This window comes from Trifolium pratense, linkage group LG3 (assembly GCF_020283565.1).
Source record: "Trifolium pratense cultivar HEN17-A07 linkage group LG3, ARS_RC_1.1, whole genome shotgun sequence".
NCBI lineage: Eukaryota > Viridiplantae > Streptophyta > Magnoliopsida > Fabales > Fabaceae > Trifolium > Trifolium pratense.
In genome coordinates, this window is record NC_060061.1 from 3,793,535 (window position 1) to 3,819,699 (window position 26,165).

At 33.5% G+C, this 26,165-nt stretch overlaps 4 protein-coding genes and 1 non-coding gene across 5 annotated transcripts; 3 read left to right on the top strand and 2 right to left on the bottom strand.

Moving 5' to 3' along the window:
• Positions 1–247: 247 nt before the first annotated feature.
• On the bottom strand, positions 248–4,550 carry LOC123916667 (putative N6-adenosine-methyltransferase MT-A70-like). Its single transcript, XM_045968187.1, has 8 exons — positions 4,393–4,550; positions 2,717–3,873; positions 2,533–2,631; positions 2,209–2,292; positions 1,757–2,106; positions 1,398–1,614; positions 888–967; positions 248–793 (listed from the first exon to the last, which is right to left on the bottom strand). The coding sequence occupies exons 2-8, from the start codon at positions 3,845–3,847 to the stop codon at positions 526–528; spliced, it is 2,229 nt and encodes a 742-aa protein (XP_045824143.1). The 5' UTR covers positions 3,848–3,873; positions 4,393–4,550; the 3' UTR covers positions 248–525.
• A 1,012-nt stretch (positions 4,551–5,562) lies between these two features.
• LOC123913594 lies at positions 5,563–6,231 on the bottom strand. The gene has a single exon (XM_045964383.1). It carries the CDS (start codon positions 6,229–6,231, stop codon positions 5,563–5,565), a length of 669 nt encoding a protein of 222 aa, XP_045820339.1.
• Positions 6,232–9,583: 3,352 nt separating this feature from the next.
• On the top strand, positions 9,584–9,686 carry LOC123919163. Its single transcript, XR_006813078.1, has one exon. It is a non-coding gene; the product is annotated as a U6 spliceosomal RNA (small nuclear RNA).
• A 2,151-nt stretch (positions 9,687–11,837) lies between these two features.
• Positions 11,838–17,632, top strand: LOC123916584. Its single transcript, XM_045968063.1, has 4 exons — positions 11,838–12,195; positions 16,874–16,927; positions 17,110–17,193; positions 17,278–17,632. Exons 1-4 carry the CDS (start codon positions 12,025–12,027, stop codon positions 17,305–17,307), a joined length of 339 nt encoding a protein of 112 aa, XP_045824019.1. The 5' UTR covers positions 11,838–12,024; the 3' UTR covers positions 17,308–17,632.
• A 658-nt stretch (positions 17,633–18,290) lies between these two features.
• Positions 18,291–19,073, top strand: LOC123917085. The gene is made up of 3 exons (XM_045968707.1): positions 18,291–18,426; positions 18,514–18,724; positions 18,816–19,073. Exons 1-3 carry the CDS (start codon positions 18,326–18,328, stop codon positions 18,852–18,854), a joined length of 351 nt encoding a protein of 116 aa, XP_045824663.1. The 5' UTR covers positions 18,291–18,325; the 3' UTR covers positions 18,855–19,073.
• Positions 19,074–26,165: the final 7,092 nt, after the last annotated feature.

Genomic DNA, 26,165 nt, shown 5'->3' on the forward strand with positions numbered 1-26,165 from the left:
GTTAATGTTTGTTTCAAGATTTTGTCTAATATGCACTAGTGAAATAAGTCTTGCACTAAACACAAATTTATTTTCACCATTGAATCAATAAGCCTTATTATTGGATCAAATTCAAATGAGATGTGATGCAACTTATTGATCCAATAGTAAAAACAAACTTGTACATGATACAAGACTTATCTCCTTGTGCGCTATAGCGCCCTTGTTTTAAATCAAAACATAAATCACATCATGCAATACTAATAAGTGATCACCAATGCTAAAACATTAAAATAAAAATAAATAAAGTACAACAATTACAGAAACCCCTCACAACTAACAACTATTACAACATTATTTAATTTACATTACCATCCTCGCCTAAATTGGGTATTCCAAAAACTTATCTTTCCACAAGAGGAAAGAAAAACGAGAAAAGACTAAAAACTAATAATGGTACAAAGGTGAGAATACTGCTTTTTCCCCCCTTAAGCTTTTATAAAGGATTTCCGCCTAACAAAATCATACAATTGATTTGATAGAAACTTACTTAGTGTCCACATCCATGGCCATTGGCTTCTCCTCCGAAGCATAGGTAGTTGCTGGAGCTGCAGGATCAGCAGTGGACTTTGATTCTGTGCCAACAAATGGACTCCTTGTTTGAGCCGCAACACTATTGTCTACCTCCATAGCAGAAGCTCTGGGAGGTGATGCTGGCTGGACCTCCACATCTGGATAAGCTGCCTTAAACCTCGCCCGCAGCCCTTGATCAACTAACCTTACACCACTCAATTGATTACCAAGAGACATCCACCTGATGGAACAACGGATAATATTATAACAACTTAAGATTTATTTGGAAGAACTCAACAAAAAAAAAATACCAGTCAAGAAAATTGAAAACCTACCCTGCATGAGTATTGTGCATGCGAGCAAACAACTCCAGCTTTCTTGTTCTTGGACTTATCCTCTCCAACAAAGGATACATCTGTGGGAATAAATTTTGACAATTTTGAAATTGTTAAACATGTGAAAGATTTGAATTCAAATACTCAAATGGTAGAATAACATTATTACCAGGCATAGTTAAACTATTTACAAGATGGAATGTGCAAGCTTAACAATCAAGAATGTGGAGAGGAAAAGTGAAAAAACATATCATGAATAAGGAATTTTAGTAAGTTCTTATTGTTACGGCCAAGCTTATTATAATGTAAAACCTTTTTTTCAGATAAAGATGAAATTTGATGATAGAGAACATGAAAACCTTAAAAACAGAAAATTTTAGATACAAAATCAATGACTACTATTGACCCCGTTTATAAAGTCAGTCAAAGTTTTTTTTTTTTTGGAATGGTGTCAGTCAAAATATTGAAGTGCCTAGTTAACTATATAACTTGGTTGAATATCATACAAACCTCGTCTGGCTTTCGGCTAGTTTCCCGGACTTCAGCAACAATAACATCAGTATCAATGTTTCGGTTTACTTCAGGGCTACCCTTTATTCCAACAAGACAATGTTCCTTGCTGTGATTGAGCCAATGGCCCGTACGTCCAGTTCTAATTATTCGCTGAAGTTGATTTGTTTTCACCCAAATGATCTCCTCAACACGTTTATATCCCCAAAGTTCTAGGCTACAGAGCACAATACGTGCAAGCCAAATACAGATTATTAGTAAAAAGAAGCCTCAATGTTTTTTTTGTCATGCTAATCAGATAATATAATTTTTTTAATAAAAATGAAAATTAGCATATGACCAAACACAAGTGCAAATACCATTCTCGTCCAAGTTCCATCGCACGCCCAGTGACCCATAGAAAAATAAGCCCATGAGTTTGCAGAGCAGGGACATTAAGAGTGCGCATTTCATCATCAGCCATTGTTCCATAAGGCAGCTCCATGTGAATGTCCCACGGTGGATCAGCCATTATTACTCCAAACTTACCTAATATGTCCATTCTAAAGTTACGTATATCACAGTTGATCCATTGTGGTTCCCCAAGTTCCACTTCAGAACAATACTCAGCACGCTGCTGCTTTAGTGGTTTGGAAGGAGGAGGAACACCCATCATTGTTGGAGGCACATCAGGTGTAGGGTCATACTCATAGTGAACATACTTACATGTCTATCAAAGGACAAAAAATAAAGAACACAATTCAAACATGTGACAAACATAACTAAAATGGAGAGAGAGATCAACATAAGAATTCAGAGGTAGAAACCATGCCTTCATGTGCCGGCAAGTATCAAGAAACGAACAGTCTCCCAAATTAATGTCAGTATGAAGAGCAATGATTCGTCTAAAATGAACCTGCCGAGAAAAGGATCACAAATTAACAATCTCTCAAATTAATGTAAGTTTCAGCGCGCATTGGTATCGGATACTTATCAGACACCGATAGCAAATGCATATAAAGAAATTTTCAAGGTTTGATTAGTTGAAAACCACATGTCTTAGTATACCAGACCAAACCAATAGATAGCGAATATGTTAGAAATGAAACCAGAGAAGCAAAATAATTAGTAATAAAATTGTGTTCTTGTAATTAACCTTATCACAAGCTACAAAGGAACCGGTCCGGCGTCGACAATCTTCTTTTGTCAATAAGTCACAATATTCCTTCACCCTAGAACCACCTACGGTTTTGAACTGAAAAATAATACATTTAAACAAAAACTGAATTAGATTAAACTGTACAAAATGATAGAGTATACTAAAAGCTGAGAATAGTCACCCTTGCAGCTTCAGCAGTCTCCCTTGCAGTCGGTCGATGAATCAAATCCAAAAGCTCCTCGCCAGTTTTACATGTTTGCATCTCCCTAAACGATTTCTTATTCAATATAGCCTCAACATCCTTCAAATCATCATCATAGGTTTTTGGTTTCTGTGGTATTGCATTAACACTACTCCCTGATGCATTTGGCCCCAAAGGGAGTCTATGCATCGACGGCATACCAATACCTCTATGTGCAGCCATCATTCCCATTAGTCTTGGTGCTCCTCTTGGTCCACCACCAGAAAGCATTGGCGGTAGCCCTGACATGTGAGGGTCACCTTGAGACATCCACATATCAGAAATTGGCCTCAAAACTGGCCTTCCAATCATAACACCATTCACATTCGCGCTACCGGTATTAATTTGCTGCTGATTTTGATTCGTGTTCGCATCACTGAAACTAGATTCATTTTGCTGCTGATGCAGTGCAGTTTCTGGCAATTCTCTCAAGAGACGGGTCCTATCTATATTACAAACCATAATTCTTGCTTTTCCACTGACAACAAACTCCTCCAATTCAACAGCACCATTATCGTCTGCCATTGACCTCAAAGCTATCTCGACCGCAAGCGTTGGCCCACCTGAATCTCCACCAAGCTCCTGAAGTGCAGCTTTGTCTTGGGGCGTAACTGTTTGATCATTCTCCAATTTCCTCAAAACAGTGGAAGAGTCAATTGGCGAAAAAGGTACTCGACCTAAAAGACAAACAGCAACCATTGATCGAACAATGGTTAAAGGACTAATTTTCTCTGATTCTGGATTTGTAGTTACATGAGATGTTTTGGGGTTTTGAGGATTATTATTACTATTACTAGAAGGGTTTTGAGGTAGTTGTTGGAGTGATGATTTGGGAGGGTTGAAACTGGGAAGAGGAGGAGGGAGAGGGGGTGTAGGAGCAAAAGGACGATGGTTAAAAGAAGAGAGAACTTTGAGAGAAAGGTCAAGAGAAGAAACGATATTAGGTATAATGGATTGTACAGAAGAAAGCATGTCCATATGTGACTTATGTTGGGTTTCTATGCGAGCTTCAAGTTGTTGTCTTATATCTTTAATATTGTTAATAGCTTCATCTGATTGCGGCGTCTCCATGGATTAATGAATGACGGATTCCAATCCTAATTAAAAACATAATAATTCAATAAATGGATGCCAAAATCCTAATAAAAAACATAATACTTTATACACTAAATGGAGGTAATAAACAAGGTTTTTAAACTAAGAGATCTTTGAAAATGCTGAAAATTGCACACAAAGGCTGTTGATGCAGCTGCAAATGTGATCGAAACACAATCACAGATGTTCCCAAAACCTTGACATTGCATCCACAAATCACAATTTCAGTATCCAAACGAAATTTCAAACTTTGCTACTAAATTAGGATACTTTGATTGCAAGAGAACAATAAATCAAACACATGGTGTGTTAATACATGATACAGAACCAAAATCTGCATAGTTGCAACTCAACACAAATCCAATACACTATAATGGAAATGAGTAAGAAAATCACTACTACTAAACCTTAAACCCTAAAATTTGCAGCAAATTGATGAAATGGTTATCTATGAATAGAGAAGAAAGAAATTGGTAGTAGAAGACGCTGTAAGCAAAGAAAAATGTTTTGGAATCACTCACGTTTCTGAAGGTTGCTGATATGGCGGAAAATATGGACTTTCTGACTGGTTGTGGCGGTGGCCGGCGACAAACTCCGGTGGGGTTCTCCGGCGAGTTGAGTTTAATGCGACTCTTCTTCACTTCTTGTTGTTTCTGATACAATTTGTTGATTTAGGGTTTTATTATTTATTTTTTTCAAATTAATTTTTATTTTATTTTATTTTCGTGAATAGTATTGGGCCGGACTCTGTTCAAAAGGTAGTAGATTGGGCTTGCGTTAAGAATTAGAAAGTTTCTTTCCTCACCCCATAATGTTTGAAAAAACACTTTTTACTTCTTACATAGTTACATATTGGTAAATTTGGAGGAGTTTGGTTTTCATGAAATGTGTGTGTATATAAAAGTTAGATACACATGCATCAATAGGATTTAACTGCAAATTATCCTTGTCAACTGCAAATTGGTTTAGTTTTATTTTATTTTGTTTATAAATAGAATTTTAATCAAATTAAATAATATAGTCATTGAGGTTCCGTGGTGGGTCGCGATTTGGTCCACATATTTTTGAGGAAGGACGAAGAGTTTTAAGTTGTGTCCTAAACATTAATGTAAATATTAGCCGAGAGACCCAACGAATTTTTGTAAAGGCATTGGTGTGTGTGTCAAAAGTCCTAATTGCGGTAATTTTTGACTAAAAAAAGTCAAATATTGTCTACTTTTTTGTTTCATTTAGTAACATACTAACATGGTAACATTATTTATGCTAATTTATATTTATAAATCATAATGATTTTTTTTTTTGTAAAAATATACAAGATTATTTATAAATCATAGTTTTTTTTTTTTTAATAAAATTAATCAAGAACAATCTTTTTCTCTGGTGCGTTGTCACTTGATGATCATTGATCACTTTCATTTATGGCTACAACAGAAGTGCAAAAACAGTTCATGATGCTCAATAGGGAGCATTTTGATTCTAAGTCTTATTTTAGAGCCCACAATTACATTCATATTTTTATTGGGACTTTTAGTGTAATCCATGATTAATTAACCATTAATCCATCAAAATCTATCAAACACAAACACCAGACACAACACTAAAAATAATTAAATGTAACTATATTTGTCGATATCGAATACCATACAACTGCACAAGCTAGATATAGAAAACAATGATATTATTTGAACAAATCAATTATTCATCTTCTTCTTAGCCTTTCCAACACGCAAAAATGAACCAAACCCAAAGAAACTCAAACCTCCTTTAGAAAAACAATTAGTAGGTACATTTAAAACAGGACTAATCCTAAAACCATTTCCATAACTTTTACCTGAAGAAGACTTTTGCATAGGATACAAATTATTTAACGTAGAATATGACGATTGTTGTCTATTCGAACTCGTTCTCTTTAAATTCGGAGCTGAACCGGTCGAATGGCTTCGCGGCAAAGGAGTCGAAGAACTTACAAAAATTTTATTTGTTTCACAGTTGAGACTTCTACTTCTTTTGGATCCCCAAAAAGAACTTGTTTCAGTACTATTTGTTTCTTGAACTTCTCTTATGATGTTTTCTTTCTTTGTTTTAGTCGAAAATGGTCGAGGCGGACGAAGATTCGTATATGGTGGAGATTGTTCCTTATAAGATGTAGTGATGTTTTTCTTGTTGTCTTGTATCTGCAATGGAAGTATGACTCCATTAGAGAAAAGTTCATCAGCTGAAGATGTTTCAAATTCAATACTTGTGCTAGTAATGAATTCAAAATCAGAATTTGATTCAAGAAGCAATGTTTCTCTACTATTTTTCATTGTCGAAACATCATTGGAGAAATAGAAACGAGGTGAAGATATTTCAGAACACATAGTAACTGAAAGTTGGGGTGAATTTGAAGGTTCAAATGAGTGAGTATACTAATTATAGGATTTATACTAAATAGAGTATTTGTGACAGATTGGAAATTGTTATTAAAACGATGTTAATGTAACAATGTTCTAATTCTACTTAACTGAAGGAAGAATATTTTGGTATATTCTGACTTGTTCTTTAAGATATTATGGACTTTTTCATCCTAACTACTTTTGAAGAATTTTCTTCTATACGACCATCATATATATGTAGAGATTAATGTTCTGACTCGTAAAGCTTGTTAAGTCATGGCTTTTTTTTTGAACAGCAATTATTATTTGTATGACTGAGGTTAATTAAAATTAAATATGTTGAATGATCCAACGATTATGGTTAATTGATGGTGTAAATTATAGTTGGTCAACACATATTAATTAAATTCATTTACTATGTATTTTTTTTGGTACATCCATTCATTTAATATTTTAAGTTAAGGTCTTAAAAAAAATAAATTAAGAATCCAGTTCTTAAAAATTTCACCTTAATTGTGAATAAGTCAAGTGTCTAAGATTTGAATTTTAACTCATGCATATTATATAATAATGCGGTATTTCTACCGACTAAACTAACCACTTTTGAAATTTATTGATTTTTTTATCAATAATTAATTAGTCCTTTTAAGGTAAAGGATTTTTTTTTGGGTACATAGTAAAGGATTTGAATACTTAAATAAGTGGTCTGAATACGTATCGCAGAAAGCCAGAAATTAATCTCTTCGAAGTAGATCCATTATTTAAGGGGTTATGTCTCTCAACAAATGTTTTTTCATATGCATTAGCCGGGAATCGAATTCAAAATCAAATGATTAAAAAATTCAAGTATTTATCACTTGTGTCACACTATACGTTGATTTTTATTTTTATTCTTTGTAAATATACAAACTTTTGTTTTAATATTTGGTGCTTAGTTTTGCTCCTTCAAAATATATTTTTGTTAAAATTAGTTCATATAATATTCATCTTAGTTTTTATTTTGACCGATTAAAATTAAATATTTTACATATTATAAGAATCAATTATAATATGAATCAATTTTGCAAAAACATAAAACAAAAAACTATTTTTTCACAGACTAAAATCAAACTTTTGATATTTGTAGGCATTAAAGAAAAATGAAAATTATTTAGACGGGGAAGGCGTGAAGCACTGTCAATCAAACATATATTGATAGAGGCAAGCTCCATGTTGTACTATTATTATTGATGTGCGCAATGATCTTTCATCATCTTTTGTTCCCTATATTTGAGGATAATAATTTTTTATTTACACCAATATGATAAAAACAAATCTTGTTGATATAATCCTATAAGACGTGGATAGAACAATCTGCAATCATTTTCTGATTTATCATCCCTTGATTAGAATTTTACAAAATTATTTTACTATTATTTCGCCAAAAAAACTAAGAAAGAATTGTGTCAAAAAAAAAACTAAAGAAAAGAATAAAAAAAAGTGTCTGCATAAAAACGTTAATACAAAATCAGACGTTCTCTGCCTTGATTACAAAATCAGACGTTCTCTGCCTTGATTAAATATTTTCATTGTTGTTTAAAAAACTTTAACAAGTCAATGAAGATAGCAATGTTCCTATAGTACTACTCCCTCCTCTGTCCCAATTTAAGTGACACAGTTGACTGTTGTGTAATATTCACAGATATTGCTTTGATCATATTTTTTTATTAATAAACAAAAATAAATATTAGCTTATAAGATGTTGTTGGATTTGTCTCGATGACTATTTTCAAAATATCAACTTTTTATAATTTTTACTATTATAAGATTAAAAATATTAATCGTCAAAGCTATGTATCGGCATGCGTGAAAATATCAACTGTGTCACTCAATTTTAGACGAAAGGAGTATTTATTATAACCTTAGGTGGAGGCTAATTCAATATCATGATGTCAAGACCAGCTCTCTCTCAAAGATTCAAGTTGTGGCAAGCACAAGAATTGTCTATTTTTTTATAAAAAAAAATCATAATTATCTATTTCTCTACGATTTTTTTATTTTTTTGACAAATTTCTCTAAGAATATATATATATATATATATATATATATATATATATATATATATATATATATATATATATATAGTACAACCTATTCCAAAAATGACCCACTTATTTTACTTTGACACAAAAGTTTTGTTTATCCATCATCCATATAACTTGGTGGAATTGACTTTATAATTCTTTAGCAAACATGGATAAGAATTTATAATTCTTTGGAATTGACCACATATTGCGTAACACTCACATTTAAGATATCAACACATCAACTTAAGCCATTAGGTTTGATCTAGTGGTGAGGAATATGAATATTATGCATTAGGTCCTGTGTTTGACCCTCATTCCACCATTGTAAAAAAAACACATCAACTTCTCCTCACTCTCGTTTTAGTGTATGGACAAATTGAGAACATAACTATAGATTATATTTAGCATTGAAACCGGAGGTGTCCTTTGAAGACGAACAACGTAGTCCCACATACCTATTACCTACCATTTAAATACCCACAAAACAGATTTAGCATTACACAAACATTTGTTAGGGTATGAAAATATGTAACCAAATCCATAATCTGCTCAAGAAAACCATGCACTTTGAGTGTGAGACCTTTCTTCAGTTTATCTGATATAGATAGGAAGAAAAAATTCCAATTTTACCCTTGAATATGTGTTTTTCGAAATTTTTCTAGTTCAAATTTGAGTTGCAAAGTTTTTGCGCAAGGGCAGAAAAGGAATTTCAGAAGGGAGAAAAGATATGTGGGGTGGGGGGGGGGTGGGGGGGGGGTGGGGGGGGGGGGAAGAACAGTTGTTTCTATAATTTCTTCAAAATACTGCAATTATCCAAAACAAAATATATAGAAATGGTGAAATTAAAATTCAATTTTCAGGATACAGTATTTCTACTACTTGTAGGTTCAAACATGTAATGCTATCTTCTGACTACTAACCAATCCTTTGATGAAGGTTCACTGTTGCCTCCTAACACTCCTAACATAAGTATTTCAAACTCACTCCTTAATTAACTCCTAATAACATAACATGAAGTTGAAAGTAACACAACAAAGTTGTCAACTCTACTCTGTCGCTAGCTATATATATGCTTTTGTCAAAATAGATGGACCCTTTGTGAAACAAAACTCACCAAGAGGGAAATGTATCTTGTTTGCTTATGCGAAGGAAGGTTGAGAAGTATTGGCAATGACATGTTCATGTTATGTTTACTTTATAATATTAGTCCCACATCGCTTACATCTTTCGCATCTTCAGTGTTTATATAACGCAAGTGAACAACATGGTTTGTCCCTTCGGGGACATCTGATAAAATTGGAACGATACAGAGAAGATTAGCATGGCCCCTGCGCAAGGATGACACGCACAAATCGAGAAATGGTCCAAATTTTTTTGCCATTTTTTTTCCTCTTCAATTTCTTTCCCTGCTCTTGTCTTCTCCACGTTGTTCATACATGTTTTCTTTTCTGCAAATGTTACTTTCCATTCCGTTCCTGTTCTGTTTGATTTTAATTTAAGTAAGTTTTATGCATTATAGTTCAATTCTTGTTCTCATTTGGTTGGTCAATTTTTATACTGTTCATTTCTGTTTTGTCTATATAGCTTTGAATTCAATCTTTTGACAGACAACATCAAATAATAGAAAATGCCAAATAGTGTAGAGACTTGGTTGTGATTGGTTTTGTGGACCCATAGAGAAGATATACACAACAAAAAAATACAGATCACTCGTATAGAATGGTTCAATTATGTAGGTGGTGGTGCCCTATAAAGTTGCCTTGTGAATAATGGAAGAAAGCAACTACTGAGGGAGAGTCTTCCTACAATTTGATAATAACTTCTTTCACTAATGGAAAATTGAAAACTTCCAAACTCGGATTCTTGCAGGGGAAGGCAATTGAAGAGACTAGGATAATGTTTTTTAATGCGTGACATGTATATATATAATATATGTTCATAAATAAGAGAAAAGCAATTACAATGAGACAAACAACGGTCAGTCAGTGCTACCTATTGTATGGTATTTTATTTTCATTATTATTGTCATTATCGTATAGAGCCATCAATTTGTCATATCATATCAAGAAAATAGAGTGATGTGACGAAAAATATAGTTATTTTTTATGGAAGCAAAAAATATGGTTGTTATTGATTCATAATGTAAAATTATTTTACACTATTGTACAAAAAAAAAAATTACACTATTATTACATATTCTTTTTTCTCATTATCATACTTACTACATCAACAATAGATGTAACTATTATGCATAAGGGGGATGTTTATGCATGGTGCATAAGCCCAGAATTAATCGCGTGCCCCCCAGAAGTTTCTCGCACGCGCCCCCCAGCCCCCCCAAAGGCTCGCTATCCCCCACCCCCTTTCTGCTGATGCACACGTTTTGTTTTTATTTTTAGCCTACTAGGCCTGAAAGCCCAGTTCCTTTTTTGTTTTTTTGTTGGTTTTGTTGTTTACCCAGTTTTACACCCCTAGATTTTATTCTTTTTCTCCCCTAATTTTGTTACAAAATCATTGGTTATTTATGCAATGTTATTTTGAAAATCATTATGAATAAAATATGAATAAAATATGGTTTTAGTTATAATATTTATTTTAAATTAAATATAAATATTTTATTTGAAACCATAAGAGAGCTACTTTGGTTTTCAGATACAACACTAGTGACACCATTAAGTTATACTTATGGTTTCGGTTAAAATATTTATTTTAAATTAAATATGGATATTTTATTAGAAACCATAAGAGGGCTATTTTGGTTTCAGATACAAAACTAATGAAACCATTAAGTCACACTTATGGTTTCAGTTATAATATTTATTTTAAATTAAATATAAATGTTTTATTTGAAACCATAAAAGAGCTACTTTGGTTTTCAGATACAACAATAGTGACACCATTAAGTTATACTTATGGTTTCGGTTAAAATCATTTTAAATTAAAATGATTTTGACATAATTAAGTACATTAAATAGTTTTGGAGTACAGATCTCTGAAACCATTCCACAACACAAATGATTTTGGAGTACACATCTTTGAAACCATTCTACAGCAGAAATGGTTTTGGCATGATTTTAGTTTAAAACTAACTACTAAAATAATTAACCATACATAATACTCTGAAATTTATCCCTAATCAATAAAATAAAATAAAATTCAATCAATCAAAATTAAAAGCGTGATAAAAAAAATCTGAGGGGTGCGCTAGAAATCTAAAAAAAAAAAAAAAACCTGGGGGGTGCACTAGAAATTGGGGGGCTAGAAAATGGGGGGGGCGCGTAGCAATTGGAGGGAGGGCGTAGCAGTTGGAGGGCGCGCGTAGCAATATGGGGGGCGCGCATAGCAATTATGCACCATAACCAGATTATTAGAAAAGTTAATTATAGTAGTATGAATTTCAGTCCAATCTTGTGAATTAGTAAAATGGATAAGATAATAGTACTATGTTGAATTTGTATAGTCATAAGATCCTAAAATTGTCTCTAATTAACGTGATAAAATTGGTACAAAATCTCCCACAAAATTAGATACTCCTCCACCAATATGATGTGATGATGCGTGACACTAAAAGAGAGAAGAGAGACACGTGGCAGTGCCAAAACATTTGATGATGATGATGGATTGATTTAAGTACCTCACTACACACGCACGTTCCCTTTTTAAAAAAACACACACACACCATTTGCTTTGCTGAGAGAAGAAGAACTTGATAATGGAGCAAAGTAACAAAGTTGTATCAACCATTGTTGAAATGGTTTCTGAAGCATTGTTGAATCCATGTTTTGTTGGAAAAGTTGTTAGTAAATTGGAAGAACTTGATGTTACATTTGGTGAAACTGCAGAGGAAGAGAGGAAACGTAGATTCAAGAAATTCATTGAAAAGGTTTAATTTTTTTTGTTTCTTTTCTCTCTTTTAGTTTTTGTTGATAGTTGTATATGTGTCTTTGGGCTTAGCTTGCATTGGGCCTAGTATGTGTCAAGCCCATTTGTGTTGCTTGTGTGCCAAGCTATATAAGCCATGCTTTGTAATCACTTGTAATCACTTTTGTTAATCAATGAGAAACAATAGAGTTGGTTACAACAAATTCTTTCAGTTACAACAAGTGGTATCTAGAGCCTTTCAATAGGGCCTAGCTCCAAGAACCGCAGTTTTGGAGTTGTAACTGTTTTTCACCACCGTAACGGCTGTTCTTTTCTTCCTTCTCCGGCGAAGCATCGCTTTATCTGCAATTTCTTTCTTTTCTTCAGCTTCTTGATTCAACAATGGCAGAACAATCGCACTATCTGCAGCCTACCGTTCCCAAATTTGATGGATATTACGAGCATTGGTCAATGCTCATGGAGAATTTGCTTCGATCAAAGGAGTTTTGGCCGTTAATTGAGAATGGTGTTAGCATAGCACCAGCAAACGCAACTGCAGAACAAGTGCGTCTTGCGAATGAAAGCAAACTCAATGATCTCAAGGTAAAGAATTATCTCTTCCAATCCATTGATCGCACAATAATGGAGACTATACTCAATCGTGAAACTGCAAAGGATATTTGGGAAGCTATGAAAAGAAAGTATCAAGGTACAACGAAGGTGAAGAGGGCTCAGTTGCAAGTAATTAGGCGTGAATTTGAGCTACTAGAGATGAAAGAAAGTGAATCTGTGGATGAGTACTTTTCAAGAACACTAACAATAGCAAATCGCATGACAGCTAGTGGTGAAACTGTGCAGCAAGTCACCATAGTGGAAAAGATACTAAGATCTTTAGCTCCAAGATTCAATTATGTTGTGTGCTCTATTGAGCAATCTACCAATGTGGCTGAGCTATCAGTTGAGGAACTGCAGAGTAGCCTTTTGGTACAAGAACAAAGAATGTGTGGTCAACAAGAAAGTAGTGTTGAACAAGCACTTAAAATTTCCAATGGTGGAAGAGGTGCTGGTAATGGAAGAGGTAGAGGTCGAGGTAGAGGGAGAGGTGGCAGAGGTAGGCAAAATTTGGAGACTGTTGAATGCTTCAAAAGTCATAAACTAGGTCATTATCAAAATTCTTGTCCAGATTGGGAAGACAATGTCAACTACACTGAATTCTATGAAGAAAAAGAAACCTTATTAATGGCAAGAACTGATAAAGATCATGAGATTAGAGAAGAAATTTGGTACTTAGACTCAGGCTGCAGCAACCATATGATTGGTCAAAAAGACTGGTTATATGATTTTGATTCTTCATTCAAAGATTCAGTGAAATTAGGTAATGATACCAAGATGTCTGTCATGGGAAAGGGTAATGTGAAACTTTTTATCAATGGAAAGATTCATGTAATTACCAATGTATACTATCTCCCAGGCCTCACTACAAATCTGCTAAGTGTTGGGCAACTGCAAGAAAAGAAAGTAACTGTTGTGTTCAAAGATAATATGTGCAAAGGTTATCATGATGAAAATGGTTTGATATTCTCTACTCAAATGACTGCAAATAGAATGTTTCTAATTTCAGCACCAGTCATAATGCCAATGTGTATGCAATTCTCCAAACAAGAAAGAACTCAGTTGTGGCACAATAGATATGGACATTTGAGTGTGAATGGCCTGAAATTACTAACAAAACTTGAAATGGTCAATGGTTTGCCTGAATTAGAAGATATGGAAGGAAGATGCACGGATTGCTTGTCAGGCAAGCAACAAAGAGAAGCAATTCCAAAGTAGGCAAAATGGAGAGCCACTGAAAAACTTCAACTGATACATTCTGATATCTGTGGACCTATAAATCCAAGCTCTAATGGAGGAAAAAGGTACTTTATAACCTTTACAGATGATTATAGTAGAAAGACTTGGGTTTATTTGCTGAAAGAAAAATCAGAAGCTTTTGAAAATTTCAAAAATTTTAAAGCATTAGTTGAAAATGAGAGTGGTAACAAGATACAATGCTTGAGGACTGACAGAGGAGGTGAATATACCTCCAATGCTTTTGATGAATTTTGCACCTCTCATGGCATTAAAAGACAACTCACTGCAGCCTACACTCCACAGCAAAATGGAGTGTCTGAAAGAAAAAATAGAACACTCTTGAACATTGTTAGAAGCATGCTAGCTAGTAGAAATGTACCAAAAAGGTTTTGGCCTGAAGCAGTAAAATGGAGTACACATATTATGAATAGAAGCCCAACTGTGTCAGTCAAGAATATGACTCCTGAAGAATGTTGGAGTGGTATTAAACCATCTGTTGCACATTTCAGGGTATTTGGATGCATTGCTTTTGCTCATGTACCAGACAGTCAAAGGAAGAAATTGGACAACAAAAGCATCAAATGTGTTCATTTAGGCATAAGTGATGAATCAAAGGCCTACAAGCTGTACAATCCAGTTGATAAAAAGGTAATAATAAGCAGAGATGTTGTATTTGATGAATCAAAAGCATGGAATTGGGACAATAAGCTGAAAGAAAGTGATGGAAATGAAGTCCTAGTTGACTCTGATGAAATCACAGCTACTATTAATGAACCTGTTGAGCCTCAGGTTACTCATGATCCTCCCTTGTCCAGCTCAGATATGGACATTGGATATGAGAGTACAGATGCAGAAGATGAAAGTTCAGATGAAAATGGTAATCAACTGGAGCCTAGAGTAAGGAAGCTTCCAAGTCACTTCAAAGACTTTGTGATGGGTGCAGAGATTGACAATGAGCAAGAATTGCAGAATTTGGCTGTCTATAGCAGTAGTGAAGATCCATGCACTTATGATGAGGCTTGTAAGCATCAAGTGTGGAAAGATACTATGGATGCTGAGATAAAAGCTATAGAAGACAATAACACTTGGGAGTTGTCAGTCTTACCTGAAGGGATGAAAGCAATTGGAGTGAAATGGATTTATAAAACAAAGTATAATGAAATGGGCCAAATTGACAAACACAAGGCAAGATTAGTAGCTAAAGGCTACACTTATAAGTATGGTATAGACTATAGTGAGGTCTTTGCACCTGTTGCCAGATGGGAAACCATTAGAACAGTGCTAGCTTTGGCTGCAAGCAAGGGATGGTGTGTCTATCAGCTAGATGTAAAGAGTGCATTCTTACATGGTGAGTTGACTGAAGACATCTATGTAGAACAACCAGCAGGTTATCTAAAGGGTGACAGTAAGCAGGTGTATAAGTTGAGAAAAGCTTTGTATGGACTTAAACAAGCCCCTAGAGCCTGGTATAGCAAGATTGAAGCTCAATTTTTAAGTGAAAAATTTGAAAAGTGTCCTGTTGAACACACTTTGTTTGTCAAGAAGGTAGATAACAATGATGGTATTCTCATTGTTAGTATATATGTAGATGATCTGATTGTCACTGGTAACAATCTAGTTCACATCAATACCTTCAAGCAATCAATGATGAATAGATTTGCAATGTCAGATTTGGGAAAAATGAAGTACTTTTTAGGAGTGGAGGTTTGTCAAACTGATGATGGAATTTTCATCCATCAGATGAAATATGCTTCTGAGATACTAAGCAAGTTTGGCATGGAGAACTGTAATGCAGTAAGTAGTCCAATTGTGCCTGGTTGCAAGTTAGTGAAAAATGAAACAGGAAAAGCAAGTGATGAGAAAAGATACAAGCAGATAGTTGGTAGCCTGATGTATTTGCTAGCAACAAGACCTGATTTGGCCTTCTCAGTGTGTCTTGTAGCTAGATTTATGGATAGACCAACAGAGATTCATGAAGCTGCATTGAAAAGAATCCTGAGATATGTTAAAGGCACAGCTGGTTATGGAGTGTTGTACAAGAAAACTAGTGATGAACTGCAGTTAAGTGCTTGGACTGACTCAGACTATGCTGGAGATCTAGATGATAGGAAGAGTACATCTGGATATTTGTTTATGCTTGGAAGTGGTGCTATTTCTTGGTCTTCAAGAAAGCAGCCTATAGTAACTCTATCCACTACTGAAGCAGAATTTGTTGCAGCAGCCTCCTGCTCATGCCAGTGTGTTTGACTTGGTAATGTGTTGAAGCATCTAAGGATAAGTCAGAAGAATACAACCATCATCAACTGTGATAACAGTTCTTCAATCAAGCTTTCAAAAAACCCTATTTTACATGGCAGATGTAAACATATTGATGTCAGATTTCACTTCCTTAGAGATCTTGCAAAGGATGGCATCATTGAGCTGGTTCACTGCAGAACTCAAGACCAGCTAGCTGACATTATGACAAAACCATTGAAGCTTGATACATTCTGTGAGCTTAGAAGCAAAATGGGAATGGCAGATCTTGTGTGCTTAACCTGATGTTTAGTATTTTGTGTATAAACTGATTTTTAGTATTTGTGTTTGTAGAAATCAGTTTAAGGGAGGGTATGTTGATAGTTGTATATGTGTCTTTGGGCTTAGCTTGCATTGGGCCTAGTATGTGTCAAGCCCATTTGTGTTGCTTGTGTGCCAAGCTATATAAGCCAAGCTTTGTAATCACTTGTAATCACTTTTGCTAATCAATGAGAAACAATAGAGTTGGTTACAACAAATTCTTTCAGTTACAACAGTTTTTCTCTGTTTTTTGTTTTTGTCAATTTTAACCAAGTTCTTGTTTGTTTCTATAGATGATAAGAGAAGATGAAGATGCTTTGGTTCTTCCTGAAATTCCAACCATTACGGTGAGTTTTTGGTTCTTCTTATTTTTTCCCTAACTTAGAATCTGTTGTGTGATTTCTGTTAGCTTTATTTTTCGTTTTTGTTGCAATGTGTTTGTTATTCTCTTGGTTTTTGCTTCTTGTTGTTTCATTTTTTGATTTTTCACTAACTTGAATCTGTTGTTGTGTTGTGTGATTTCTCTTAGCAAGCTGCAGAATTTCAAGTGGCCCAGATAACAAGGAGCGACTATCATACCCACTTAGTCAAGTTGACCACCGAGGAGGATGAGGTTCATACTCCTTTCTCTGTCTAATTTGTGTATATGCTCTGTTTTAATATTCTTAACTTGTTTATTTTTTTTTCCTTATTGTAGAATGATGATACAATTAGAGGTGTCAATTAGGCCCTAAATTAAAGGATCCAATTATCAGGCCCCTTTTTATCAAGCTCCTTTTCAAAAAAATTTAAATGTATTATTTTAGGCCTAGCCCATGTTGTTTTTATTTATTATTGGCCCCCTATTGGGGCCTTATTATAGGCCAAAAAATTAAAAAAGAAGGACCCGAGAAAGTTTCCGAAAATTTCCGAAATAAGATATCATTGCACTTTGAAAGTTTCCGAAATTTTTTGGAATTCTCGAGATACTCGATTCCGAGAATTCTCGAAATTCTCGATTCCAAAAATTCTTAAAATATTGACACTGATTGTATTCAAAGATAATAAGATATCATTGCACTCTGAAAGTTTTCGAAATTTTTTGAAATTCTCGATTTCAAAAATTCTCGAGATTCTCGATTTCGAGAATTCTCGAAATTCTCGAATCCAAAAATTCTTGAAATACTGACACTGATTGTATTCAAAGATAATAAGATATCATTGCACTCTGAAAGTTTTTGAAATTCTTTGGAATTCTCGATTTCGAGAATTATCGATTCCGAGAATTCTTGAAATATCGACACTGATTGTATTCAAAGATAATAAGATATCATTGCACTCTGAAAGTTTCCGAATTTTTTTGGAATTCTCGATTTCGAGAATTCTCGAATCCGAAAATTCTTGAAATATTGACACTGATTGTATTCAAAGATAATAAGATATTATTGCACTCCGAAAGTTTTTGAAATTTTTTGGAAAAATTCTCCATAAAAAATTAACTCTCAAATTTTCTTGAATAAAAATAAGAGTGTGTTAGAGTGTGTTTGTTAAAGAGTGTGTTGCTAGCATTATTCTAAAAATAAAATTGAGATTTTGGGGCTTATTTTGGGGCTTGGGGCCTTGGGGGGCTTAGTATAAATAGGGCCTATATAATAGGGGGTCCATTTATGCTTAGCATATTTAGGCCCCCTTTATATTGAGGTTGGACCCAATTTTACTAGGCCCCCTAAATTGACACCTCTAGATACAATACAATACTCTCCATTATGTGTAAGGAACATGTTTTCAAAACTGAAGGTTTTCATGAATGCTTGGCCAAGTTCTTTCACGGTTTTGTTTCAAAATATGCTCTGCTTCAGCATGCTGTGTGAGTCTTTCACTTTCTAATACTCTTGTCCAAAATATTTTTTCTATGTTAAATTTTCAAAATCTCAACATCAATATATATTTATAGGGAGGTTGACCGAAATCTGAAAGAGGCTAGCAAAATTGCTAACGATCTCCTTGAAGACGCCGATAGAATCGGCGCCATGAGAGTCTCTCGACTAGCCTCTGATGTTCATTCCAAAGCAATACAAGAGATTTTTGACGAGGTGAAAATTTTAATTGAGAAGCTGTTGGTGGAGTTCAAATATTTCAAGAAGGAAATGATTAAGCTTTATAAGGTTTTTGTTGACAAATTTTATTAATTGTTTTTTGTTTTCCCCCAATTGTACCCTCTAATTTTATTAATTATTGTTTTTGTTTTCTCAACAGCTTGTTAAGGAGGATACTGAAATGCTTGGTCTCTACTAAGTTCATTGGAGATGTGGGATTTCTAGCTTCTACAAACCAGTTCTTTTCCTAGTATTTCGTTTCCTAAAACTTTTGTTATGTTTTGAGAGTGACTATTTTGTCTCATGTTAATTAATTTGTGGTATGCTACTATTTATTATGTTTTGAGTGTTATGATGATTGGTACCCTTGAGACTTACTGCATTTTGATGGTGTAATGGTATTTTGATTGTGTTTTAATCCGCGCTAGCTACCTCTTTCTATGCTTATGTTATGTGTGTGCTGACTTTTCAATTCATTTCTACTACTCTCTACTTTATATATATAGAGGAATCGGTCAATTTAGTCCCTAAACTATTACTCTCTCACCAACTTAGTCCCTAAACTATTAAAAACAACTAAAAGGTCCCTAAACTATATTCACATCCTTCAATTTAGTCCCTCGGTTAATTTTTCCGTTAAGTGACCGTTAGTAGTCCCTAAACTATAAAAAATACTTTAATTTAGTCCCTAAACTATCTTAAAAAACAACAAAATAGTAACAACACTACTAAATCATTACTGCTAAATCATACTACTAAATCAAATTACTGCTAAAACAAATAGTCCCTAAACCATACTGTTAAATCAAATTCATTTTTAACATAATTCATTACTGCTAAATCATCCTTTGTCTCGTTCACTACCTAGTAACAACACAAATTCATTACTGCTAAATCAAATTTAAACCAAATGAAACATTACTGTTAAATTAACATAAACCAAAAAACAAACTTAACCATAATTTAAACCATAAACCTTAATCTTAATTACATAAATCAACTAAACCATAATCCATCAAGTCCATCAACTAAACAGCGACGACAACCGGAATTGGAGCGTATAGGTGGCGCTAGGGTTTTCAGATTGAGATGATTTGAGAGAGTTGATCGTGAAGAGAGAGATAAGAAGATGCAATTGAAGGCGGTTGAAGAAAAAAGAGTTGGTGACGGAGGACTAAATTAATGGAGTTGAGAGAGTTGATCGAGAAGAGAGAGATAAGCGTAAAGGTAGCTTTTGGATTTTAGGGTTTTAAAGAACAGTTAACGGAAAAGATAACGGAGGACTAAATTGATGGATGAAAATTAGTTTAGGGACCTAATTGATGGATGGAAAATAGTTTAGGGACCTTTTAGTTGGTTTTAATAGTTTAGGGACTGAGTTGGTGAGAGAGTGATAGTTTAGGAACTAAATTGACTGATTATGTTTCTTAATTAATTGCATTTTAATTATTCTAATAAATATTAACTTTGCAAAAGACATAATATACATAACGCATCGGACGCCAGTTCGAATTTCGATCCCTCCGCCTTGTCATTCCGTTTAGCTCTCTAAGCTTCTAAATAATTATTTTTATTTCTAACGTAACTCTCTACTATGCATATATCGAATATTTTAAGAGTTGTCTTTTAACCCTTACCATATGTACCTTACCATATGTATCAAAGAGTATTGTGAACAAAGTAAGTATGATTGAGAGGTAGTCTATGTGTAACAACTCAAAATTTTGAAAAAAACAATTATAGTAGTTAATTGAGAGAATCCTTAAAAATATTAAGGAATTAAAAAAATATATATATAAATGTAATGAATGGATTATTTGATGATGAATAATTATAATATAACACTATAGGAAAGGAAAAAAAAAAGGGGGGGGTGGGAGGATCATTATGTTACGACTAACCCTCCTTAACATTTTTTTTTCTTCATTTTTACAACAACTTCTAGTTCCTTCCTTCTTGTCTTCACTTCTATCTTCTATTCCACCATTCCTCCTTCATCAACCTTAATTTACCTTCTTTAATTTTATAAAAATTGTCTACAAACCATTGTGAATATAGCTTGAAAAAGATATTAAGAAATGAAGTAATCCACTTATGGAGAGTTTTCTACTTGATGATTACTTGAGGTAAAACTTTTAAGTTTCATAAAATTTAGAGATTTTGTCTACATTAGATGAATAGTAAAAACTATTATAGATAGTGCTGAGATTATTGTATGATGTTCAAATTCGGTGGAAGTTGTTCCGGTGGTTGTTCTGGGAAGCATTGCAATGTACAAAGTTGACTCTTCATAGTCGTGAGTTCTTATTAGATTTAATGTGTTTTACACAAATTCTTAAGAAATTGTTGTAAAAATTTGAGTACCATGCAAATTTCTAGTAACATGAGATATCGAAATATTAAAATTAATATGTGATGTCTACAAATTCTAATTCATACGGTGAAAGTATTAAAAATGTTATGTCGGATGCTATGATTGTAGTTCGAACTTTGATCTCTCTGCTTTTATGTGTATACGTTTAAAATGACATGTGATTTCGTTTATCAACTAAAAAATAGGCCACAATCTTTTGGACACACATTAAAACACATATCAATAAATTATTTAAAGTATATATACCTATTTCTTATTTAATTCTTTTCTCGTTCCAATTTTTTCAAATATGTCAGTGTGACTAAACATATATAGTGTTTAAATGGTTGTGACAGCATTGCATATCGATATCCTATTCTATGCTTATTTATAGTGCAGTTTATGGTTGGGAGGTAGTCTATGGTCGAGGGGTCTATGGTTGATATGCTCGGCTGAAGAAGAATCGAAGGATCTCTCAACTTTAACTTCTTCATATCACGACCAAATCTGCAATTCCAAGTAAAAAAATGATGTTCACAATAGCCTATAGTATCTACATTACAACTTCAGACATAATTCCTATTCTTCATATTTTATTACAACCGGTGGAACATCGATAATTCTATCAATCTACTACTGTAAAAGATTTGAGCAATCTTTGTAAACATTGATTCTTATTCTTCTAAGAATTGCACTACTATTTATGAGAATCACAATGGAAATTTCTATTTCTCATAATTCTACTTCTACTAACAGATTCATAACATATTTTAAGTAACTCACCTTGTTAATTTGATCATAAAAGAAAAAATTGATGAAAAAAGTGAGAATTTTGAGTTCTTCAATTTTTTACCCCAAAGCTTCATAATCCTTATTTATCGCTTTATTCCGTTGAAATATGAGTCTCTTTTTACCCAATAAAATGAAGGGTAAATAAGTTTTTACCCCGTGCAATTTTTTTTGTAGGAATACCCCCTGCAATGTTTAAATTTTTTTTTGGTAGTGTATTTTACCCCCCTATGTTGGGGAAAAAAGGCAGGGGGTAAAATATACTACCAAAATTTTTTTAAACATTGCAGGGGGTATTTCTACAAAAAAAATTGCAGGAGATAACGCAAAATTCGCCTATTTTGCAGGGGGTAAAGACCTATTTACCCTAAAATGAATCTAAGTGAAGAACTTTTAATGAAATAGGTTTAAGATCTAGAAATGAAAGAGGAAAAATTTTGGAGCATGAGATTGTGTGTTTACTTGTTCGGCGATGCTCATACCAAAGGGATAGAAGAAGATTGTCCTAAATTAATCCCTAAAAATTTCAATTAATCCCTCCACCTTGTGTGTATAAGTTAAAATAACTTGTCATTTCACCAGTAAAAACGGTTTTTCTTGTAGTGGAAGAGATCCAGAATGATGAGGAGCTACAGAAAATCATAGCTGAATTGTCCCAAGATCCTGTGTCCAGACCGGGTTATATGTACAAACAGGGAGTATTGATGTATGATGGTAGGTTGGTTATTTCTAGACAATCAAACATGATCACTACATTACTTAAAGAGTTCCATAGTACACCTCAAGGAGGGCATTCTGGGTTCTATAAGACATACAGAAGGTTAGCAGCAAATGTATATTGGATAGGCATGAAGGGGACAATGCAGGAGTTTGTGAGGAGTTGTGATGTTTGCCAACGGCAAAAGTATTTGGCTTCTTCACCAAGAGGTTTGCTTCAGCCCTTACCCATCCCTAAACGTATTTGGGAGGATATATCCATGGATTTCATCACTTGCCTACCAAAATCCAAAGGGTATGAAGCTATAATTGTAGTGGTGGATAGGTTGTCAAAATATTGCAATTTCATCCCTCTTAAATATCCATATACAGCAAGGAGCTTGGCTGAGACTTTTTGCAGGGAAATAGTTAGGTTGCATGGTATTCCCTTGTCAATAGTAAGTGACCGAGACCCCGTTTTCATGAGCAACTTCTGGAGAGAGCTGTTCAAACCACAAGGCACTCAACTCAAGATGAGTTCTGCCTATCACCCAAACCGGTGTTTGGAGACATACCTCCGGTGTTTGGAGACATACCTCAGGTGTTTCATCTCTGACCAGCCTAAGACGTGGATGATGTGGTTACATTGGGCTGAGTATTGGTTCAATACTTCCTTTCACTCCACTATAGAGCACACTCCTTTTGAACTAGTTTAAGGAAGGTCCCCTTCTGTGACGATTAGATGGGCCCAAGGAGAGACAAGAGTTGAGGCAGTGCAAAGGGACTTAATGGAGATAGATGAGGCTATTAGACAATTGAGAAGCCATTTATACAGAGCACAAGAACGTATGAAGGCTCATGCAGATAAGAAGATGAGTGACATGAGCTTTGAAATAGGAGAATGGGTCTTTATGAAATTGAGGGCACATAGACAGAATTCTGTAGTTACAAGAATTAATGTCAAACTTGCTGCTAGATACTATGGTCCATATCCCATTATGGAAAGGATTGGAGATGTAGCATACAAACTGAAACTGCCAACAAGTTCCAGAGTTCATCCAGTTTTTCATGTGTCACTGTTAAAAAAGGCCGTGCGGCAGTACCATGAAAGTGAAGAGCTACCAGACCTTATGACAGGTGGTCAGGATGAGGTCTTTGAACTTGAAGATGTGCTGGTTGTTAGGAATGTACAGAAGCAAGGTGAAGAAATGAAACAGCTACTTATTTATTGGAAAGGCAAAACATTAGAAGATGCTACTTGGGAGGACTATGTTATGCTAAAAAGCCTATTTCTACAATTCAACCTTGAGGACAAGGTTGCAGCTGAAGAGGGGAGTATTGATAGAAACAATGAGAAGGATTTACTGTTACCAGGGCAGTTAATTCACCATACCTCCACTAGTCCACGTGTTTGGCAAGTATATTCTAGGTACCGTTGACCCGACTTATTCCTGACTTTTTTCCCATAAAAAGAGAAGTCAGGCCAAACAGTTTTTTCAAAAGTACTTAATAAAAAAAAGTTGCTTAATTTTTATGTGTAAAATACAACAATAATGAGCTTTTGACAAAGTTAATATATGGAACCTTTTTTAGGCCAAATCAACTTTTTCGGCAACTAGCCTCTTCTTCGATCCCCAGAAAATGCAAATCATCACATATATATATATATATATATATATATATATATATATATATATATATATATATATATATATTACTTAATTATGTATAGCTCCTCATATCATTTCATATGCACTGTTATTATTATTTCTTTTTTAAAAAAAAATACACTAGAATTGATTTTCACATCACCGACCCAATAAAGGTGCATATTACTTCTGATACCCTAATTCTTTCTCCTGCCGCCGCAAAAACTTCTTCTTGTTCTCTTTTTTCTGGTGTATCAATTAGGGAGGGGTGATTGAGGATCAATTTTGATCCAAAATCACCCCTCTTGATTCTTTTATAATTACGTTTTTATTTAAATAAGTGATTTTCACATATTCTTGAGTTCGTTTGAGATTTTCATATTTGTGATTTATTTGTCTGGTGTTTGTTTTGAGTCTCATCTTAGTACGGTGTTTGTTTTGAGTCTCGTCTTAGTATGGTGTTTGTCCCGTCTTAGTACGGTGTTTGTTTTGTTCATTTTTGCATATTTACTTCGATCTAGATCCAATACAGATTCAATGACTCTAGCGTCTTCAACGTTGCAGATCTGGGAGCATGACTATTCCGGACACTTGTATTTCGTCATATCAATTGTAGGCTTAAAGATAAAGCTGTTTTATGCTATTAACTTTGATGCTGTGAAATTGTTCGCAAATTCATTCTTTTTAGTTTTTAGCGATTTTGAATATGTAATGATTTTGATTGATGTACTATCTACCAATATGAATGAATGAATATTATTTATGTTTGTCAAAAAAAAAAAAAAAAAGGTGCATATTACTTTTAATTAAAAAAAATAAAAAAATGTACTATTAAAGATTAATTAGTACTCCCTCCAATTACAATTATAAGAAAAAAAATCACTTTTTAGGTTTATTGCAAAATCAGTTTATACTTTATAATATAGATCAAATATACCAATTTTTTAATAAACCTAAAAAATAATTTTTTACTTATAATAATGACCGAAGGAAGTACCATGTTACGCCAACGCATACTACTTCAATAGAGAAAATTAATTTTATTTTTAAAAAGTTAAAAGAAAATGAACTATTAATTAATACAAAAACAAATTGCACTGACAATGTTACTCTGCATAATAACATTTTAACAAATATAATTTTATAAAATTTATGTCATTTAGATTATTTATATAAAATTTTACACAAATTTAAAATTATTCTATATTTTATTGAGACCTACTAAAATTAAAAATTTATACATTTTTATTAAACGTTCTTAATTTTTATGAACATTAATAACATATCAAATTATTTTAGATTTGTATAGGTTTTTTACATAGATGTTCTAAATAATTTATACATCTAATCAAACAATAGATTTAATAAAATACTATTTAGCTAAAATGTTATATATAGATGTACCAAAAACAAATGATGTATATAGATACACAAAGTTAAGATAAAATATTGCACACAAAATGTTAATATTTGTGTATTATATTATCATAACTTTTCATAAAATAGTTTATCAAAGAAATTATAAGTTACAGTTTATTTTAATTTTTTTTTAAAAAAAATAACCAAACAACTTTAACTTTATTTCTAAAGTACTTACTTTGAACTTTATTAAACGTCACCTATACAAAACGTCCCATTTTGTGAGAGAGGGTTCTCTCATGTGACTTTAGAGTAAATTTTTTTTTGAGTCATTGATTTGGGAGAAGAGAGAAAAGAAAAAGAGAAAAAAAAAATTGAGAATCCATACTCCCATTTTCCACTTTCATTGTAAGGAGGACAACACAAATCCTAGAGGGCATTACCTAAGGCTACATTTGCTAATTTAGTAAGAGCTATATCCCAATTTCAAACTGTCGCTCTCAAATATTAACTCAAAGAAAAGATATAATTTGAATCCCGTTGTCACAAGTACAAACAAAACATAAGACAACAATCACTTGGAGACAAAAGGAGAATAGAATTATACTGATAGGAGCATGAATGATTAGATAATAACAAAGCAAAGCAATTAAAGATAGATAGA

Coding starts and splice junctions, on each gene's coding strand:
- LOC123916667 (XM_045968187.1), bottom strand. CDS start 3,847: ATGGAGACGCCGCAATCAGATGAAGCTATTAACAATATTAAAGATATA. Junction 968..1,397: donor CTAGCCGAAAGCCAGACGAG/GTTTGTATGATA, acceptor TTATTCCCACAG/ATGTATCCTTTGTTGGAGAG. Junction 794..887: donor ATGCACAATACTCATGCAGG/GTAGGTTTTCAA, acceptor TTGTTCCATCAG/GTGGATGTCTCTTGGTAATC.
- LOC123913594 (XM_045964383.1), bottom strand. CDS start 6,231: ATGTGTTCTGAAATATCTTCACCTCGTTTCTATTTCTCCAATGATGTT.
- LOC123916584 (XM_045968063.1), top strand. CDS start 12,025: ATGGAGCAAAGTAACAAAGTTGTATCAACCATTGTTGAAATGGTTTCT. Junction 16,928..17,109: donor CTGAAATTCCAACCATTACG/GTGAGTTTTTGG, acceptor GATTTCTCTTAG/CAAGCTGCAGAATTTCAAGT. Junction 17,194..17,277: donor TGACCACCGAGGAGGATGAG/GTTCATACTCCT, acceptor TCCTTATTGTAG/AATGATGATACAATTAGAGG.
- LOC123917085 (XM_045968707.1), top strand. CDS start 18,326: ATGTGTAAGGAACATGTTTTCAAAACTGAAGGTTTTCATGAATGCTTG. Junction 18,427..18,513: donor GCTCTGCTTCAGCATGCTGT/GTGAGTCTTTCA, acceptor ATATATTTATAG/GGAGGTTGACCGAAATCTGA. Junction 18,725..18,815: donor AAATGATTAAGCTTTATAAG/GTTTTTGTTGAC, acceptor TTTTCTCAACAG/CTTGTTAAGGAGGATACTGA.